At 45.2% G+C, this 6,005-nt stretch overlaps 1 protein-coding gene across 1 annotated transcript; it reads left to right on the top strand.

Annotated features, from left to right (window-relative positions):
• The first annotated feature begins 589 nt into the window (after positions 1–589).
• Positions 590–2,586, top strand: LOC119309673 (serine carboxypeptidase 1-like). The gene is made up of 7 exons (XM_037585630.1): positions 590–1,100; positions 1,175–1,437; positions 1,505–1,750; positions 1,865–1,974; positions 2,042–2,128; positions 2,217–2,325; positions 2,425–2,586. Exons 1-7 carry the CDS (start codon positions 590–592, stop codon positions 2,584–2,586), a joined length of 1,488 nt encoding a protein of 495 aa, XP_037441527.1.
• The last annotated feature ends 3,419 nt before the right edge of the window (positions 2,587–6,005 follow it).

The raw sequence follows: 6,005 nt of genomic DNA, 5'->3' as shown, positions 1-6,005 counted from the left end.
AGCTTTGTAAATTTTGATCAAGTTTATTGGAAGTTACTACAATACAAATCAATCAATACTTTTGGATGTATCAATGTATTTTCACACCATATATAATTGTTGATGTAATTGTTTATATTATTTGTTATAAATTTGGTTATTTTTCTGAAAGTTTGATTGAGGAGAAAGCTAATACGCAGAATAAATAAAAACAAAGAAGTAAAAATATGAACCACGACCTAGGAGGTCGTAAGCTAATACGCAGAATAAATATGCACCGGCGGACAGTTGGTCACCTCGGTCTCATCGTTTGGATTGTTGTCTAGAGATGTCACCTCCGCATCGACGGCGTCGTCAGGAAATACTTTCAATGTCGATTTCATTGCCGTACGCTCACAATGTCCGGCACTATGGAACGAGAATGATTTCTGGAATATAACATTCTTGAGCTCAGTCAAACATCGATACGATGCATGTATCTTGGAATGCCCGAAATACATAAGCAGTTTCGTGGCAGCTTGCCGCTCCCCCTGACAAGTCCATATACCAGTATAAAAACACCAAAACGATCTACGTATCCTCAGCAAGTCACCACCCCTCGCAGATTACGATGAGGAACCATTCCATGTACAGCGCGGTAGTGGTACTGGCGATCGTACTGTGCGCATCATCGCTGGCGAATGCGGCGGTGACCCTGCAGCAGAAGGACGTGCTGAGGGCCTTCATCGAATCGAGGGCCCAGACGCGCGCGAGCGGGCCGGCGGAGCCGGACACGTGGGCCGACCCGGCCAGCAGCTTCCGCCACCTGCCCACCAAGTGCGAGGCCCCGCCGGCGGGCACCAGGGAGGCCGACAGGATCGCGGCGCTGCCCGGCCAGCCCCCGCGCGTCAACTTCGAGCAGTACTCCGGCTACGTCACGGTCAGCGAGGAGTACGGCCGCGCGCTCTTCTACTACTTTGTGGAAGCCCCCTACGAGGCCTCCTCCAAGCCGCTCGTGCTCTGGCTCAACGGCGGGCCCGGGTGCTCGTCGCTCGGCGCCGGCGCCATGGCGGAGCTCGGCCCGTTCCGTGTGAACCCCGACGGGAAGACGCTGAGCCGAAACAGGCATGCCTGGAACAATGGTGGGTGACCGACGGATCCTCTTACAACTTCACGTACGCTGTGATCTCAGCTGATGGCTTGTGGTGTCGTGCAGTGGCAAATGTGATCTTTCTGGAGTCGCCGGCGGGCGTCGGGTTCTCCTATTCGAACGCTTCGGTGGAGAGCGGCGACTCAGGGACCGCGGTGGACGCCTACCTCTTCCTGCTCAACTGGCTCGAGAGGTTCCCCGAGTACAAGGGCCGCGACTTCTACATCGCCGGCGAGAGCTACAGCGGGCACTACGTCCCCCAGCTCGCCACCGTCATCGTCGCCCTCGCCGAATTCGGTCTCACAGACATGAACCTCAAGGGCATCTTCGTAAGTCGCCTGATCATGTCCGCCGGCGTTGTGAGCTTTGATCTGACATAAGGGTTCATTTCTGCAGGTTGGTAACCCGTACCTCGATGACTACATGAACACAAAGGGATCGTACGAGTTCTTGTGGAACCACGGGGTGATCTCCGACGAGGTGTGGGGCAATATCAGCGAGCACTGCAGCTTCGGGCGGGTCGAGGGCACAGCGTGCGGCCAAGCCAAGAAGTCGTTCAAAATCGGCGACATCGATCGATACAACATCTACGCCCCGGTCTGCATTGAGTCGCCAGACGGGAGTCTCCACTCCAGCAGCTACGTACGTACTACAACACGAAACAAATATACGCTCTTTCTCTTCTGGAAATCTCATCATCACCAAGAAATTTGCTCGATTGAAGTGCTGATTAGTTAGCGTCTGTGATTGAGACAGTTACCAGGCTACGATCCGTGCATCGGGGCCTATATCGACGCCTACTTCAACAGTCCTAAGGTGCAGAAGGCTATGCATGTTCGAACCAACACCAAGTGGTCAGAGTGCGCGTAAGTAACACACCTGCTTATTTACCCTTTCCAGCGGGATATTTACCCCACCTTATTCTGTCCACAGTAACTTGCACTGGACCGATGCCCCGGTTTCCATGGTGCCAACCCTTGCTTGGCTTGTCGACAACGGATTAAGAGTCTGGTTGTACAGGTAAACATTTTCAGTACCTTCGAGACACCAAAGTAAGATATTTTTTTTTGCGACTTATCTCATAAAATCGTTGCTAATTCGACGACAGCGGTGACATGGACGATGTGTGCCCAATTACCGCCACGAGGTACTCAGTCAAGGATCTCAATCTGGCAATCACAAAACCGTGGCGACCATGGTACACCCCTGACAGTGAGGTAACTATACATATATATGCAATAACCCTTAATCCCTGTCGTACTAGTCTTGTGATTGGATTGCAAATTGCATGCTAACTGAATTATGGCCAAATCTAGGTTGGAGGCTACGCTCAGCAATACGAGGGAGGGTTCACGTTTGCGTCGGTGCGAGGAGCTGGTCATATGGTCCCTAGCTTCCAGCCCAAGAGATCACTTGTTCTTTTCTACTCCTTCATGAAAGGTGTTCTGCCACCGGCGGTCTCCGTATGGAGCCCATGATCGAGCATATACTGCTGGTCCTACAGGTTAAGTTTGCAAGCGGGCGGAGAAACTAATTGGTCCAGCCGGATACAGATAAATTAAGTGTGATATAATATCAACAACCCTCATTAGATCTCGAAGAAGTTCTTCCTAAATTCATTTTTTGCTCCACCTTGTGTACGTTGTCCCAGAGAATGTTAGGGACACGTCCTTTTTTAACTCAATAATATAATAATAAATTCTGTTTTTCTTTGCGGGGGCATTGTGCTTTGCTTAGCATGGTTAAATAAAGTTTCGGAAGTTGAGACCCATCTTTCTACTAAATTTCAGTTATAAGATTTGGCCTAAGGTTCTGGCCAACATGTTAGGTCTGATTATAAGCTTTGTGGTTAGTGATACCCATACCGCCTTCATGAGAGGTAGATACATCATGGAAGGAGTTTTGGTGCTTCATGAGATAGTTTATGAGATACATCATACCAAACAAGTGGAGTGCTTATGAAAAAGACTTTGAAAGGCCTATGACATTGTGAAGTGGTCTCTTCTGTACCAAATGATGCGAAAAAGGCTTTGGTGATACTTGGTGTGACGGGGTGATGGGAACTATGTGTGGCGGGAGGATTGCCATAAAGGTTAATGACCAACTTGCTCCCTTGCTGTTTGACATAGTAGCTGACGGACTTGCTTTGCTTGTTAAGCAAGCTCAATGACAAGGTTTGATTTCCGGGCTTGCCCCATAATGATGGATTAGCTATGCTACAATATGCTAATGATGTCATTTTTCTGATGAAGGATGATCCGTTTGAGGCTAGAAACTTTAAGTACAATCTAGCATTTTGAAAAAAATTCTGGACTCAAGATAAGTTTTCACAAGAGTGAATTTTTTTGTCTTGGGGAAGCAGTTGACAATGAGCAAAACTACAAATGCATTTTCACTTGTAGTGCTGGCATTTTGCCTTTGAAGTATATGGGGCTTTCAGTAAGTGACAAATGGTTGAGTAATTCCCAATAGGTTTTTTATGAGGAAAAGATTGTGTTGTAGTTGTGGATTTAAACCCTACTTGAGATCCCACCCCTATCCTACATGGATTTCCACCTAGGTAGTCAACACAAGTCAGGACAGTCAACAATAGTCCAAGCCACCCCTCGTGGGTCCAAGCGGACTACTCCGGTCAACAAAATTCCAAGTAAGGCTTCATGGTCAACAAGTCAAACGAGGAAGACCACATACATGAATAAGCCAAAGAAGCCGAAGCCCAATCCCAAGCAAGGAAGCCTCCTCATCGGATTGATTTTTCATATTAATCTCCCATTGAGATAAAATGCGAGTCACCATTACCGATGTCATCAATAAAAGTGGAAAGTTGTTGCTCTTTTCCTTTTTGTATATAACACTGGTCTGTTTGGCCAATCTAGATAGGAATTGCTTGTGGCACATATTTTAAAATTCTACCTCTGAATTGGCATTCGGCCATTGGTGGGCCTCTCCCGCACATTCTTAATAATGTCTCCAAGAGCCATTCTTCTCTAACCATCCGAATGCAAAAAATGAACGGGTGGCAACCAGTGGGGGAGGTAGTAGAGTTAGAATCAAGAACGATAGGCGCATGGTCAAAAGGTATCTTTATAAACTCTAGGGCACACATAGGTACGACAGGAAATTTTAATTCCCACCTACTATCCATGAGGACCCGGTCGTGTTTTTCATATGTCAGCACTAGATGATTATTAGCCCAAGTGTACTACCTCTCCGACATATCGGCTTCCCGTAGATTCAAACTATCAATCACAATGTTGAATAAGAAAGGCCTGTGAGTGTCAACAAGGTCGTTATTTTCTTCTTCTTGGTACCTTAGAATATTAAAGCCGTGATAAGCATGGGATGTGGGCTATCCTTTGTCAGTTTCACCAATTATAGAAGGAAGGCGATTTAGTCTTATCTTGGGCAGCCCCATAGACTACAACCAGGCTCGTGCAAAATTGGCACCTCTATTTTTGAGGTAAAAGAGAAAGGGAGCAACACTACTATTCCTTTTTAGTATACAGTTGTGCTTAAGAGTGGCACATGCTTTTAGTAGATATTAGGGCATCTCCAACGATGACCAGCAAATGTCTCCGATATATGCCCGTTTTTATGTCCGTACGTGGTCTACGGACATGATATGGGAGGGAGCCATCCAGTGTTAATCACAAAATATTCGGTTGGGAGGAGAAAAAGTAGGTTGGGACCATGCATGTTGTGAGATATTGTGGTTTATTGTCCTGTTAGGAGGAGAGGGAGGAGAGGGGACCATGCATGTGCGATTGGGAAGAGAGAGAGAGAGAGAGAGAGAGAGAGAGAGAGAGAGAGAGAGAGAGAGAGAGAGAGAGAGAGAATTGCATAGTACTAGAGGCTAGCAATGGTGGAAGGGTGAGAGTGCGTATAATCCATGGAATCAACATTAGTCATAAAGAACTCACATACTTATTGTAAAAAATTATTAGTCATCGAAACAAAGTACTAAGCGCATGCTCCTAGGGAAGAGATTGGTAGGAAAAGAACATCGCTCGTCCACGACCACCACTCATAAGGAAGACAATCAATAAATAAATCATGCTCCGACTTCAGCACATAACGGTTCACAATACGTGCGTGCATGCTACTGGAATCACAAACTTTAACACAAGTATTTCTACCAATCCACAATTACTCACTAGCATGACTCTAATATCACCATCTTTATATCTCAAAACAATCATAAGGAATCAAACTTCTCATAGTATTCAATGCTCTTTATATGAAAGTTTTTATTATATCCCTCTTGGATGCTCTTCATATTAGGACTAAATTCACAACCTAAGAAAATTACCATGCTGTTTAGAGACTCTCAAAATAATATAAGTGAAGCATGAGACTTTAATAATTTCTATAAAATAAAGCCACCACCGTGCTCTAAAAAGATATAAGTGAAGCACTAGAGCAAATTGCCTAGTTTAAAAGATATAAGTGAAGCACATAGAGTATTATAATAAATCATGATTCATGGGTGTTCCCCTCAAAAGGTGGGTACAAAAAGGATGATTGTGGAAAGCGAAAAAGTAAATACTCATATCATACAAGACGCTCTAAGCAAAACACATATCATGTGGTGAGTAAAAATATAGCCTCAAGTAAATTTAGCGATGGAAAGAAGACGAAAGAGGGGATGCCATCCGGCGCATCCCCAAGCTTAGATGCTTGGTTGTTCTTGAATATTACCTTGGGGTGCCTTGGACATCCCCAAGCTTAGGCTCTTGCCACTCTTTCCATCAAATCTCTACCCAAAATTTGAATCTTCACAACACAAAACTCAATAGAAAACTCATGAGATCCGTTAGTATAAGAAAATAAATCACCACTTTTTAGTACTATTGTGAACTCATTATTTATTTATATTGGTGTTTTATCTACTGCATTA

This window comes from Triticum dicoccoides, chromosome 5B, assembly GCF_002162155.2.
Source record: "Triticum dicoccoides isolate Atlit2015 ecotype Zavitan chromosome 5B, WEW_v2.0, whole genome shotgun sequence".
In the NCBI taxonomy this organism is placed as follows: domain Eukaryota; kingdom Viridiplantae; phylum Streptophyta; class Magnoliopsida; order Poales; family Poaceae; genus Triticum; species Triticum dicoccoides.
This window is presented reverse-complemented; position numbering and strand designations above follow the sequence as displayed.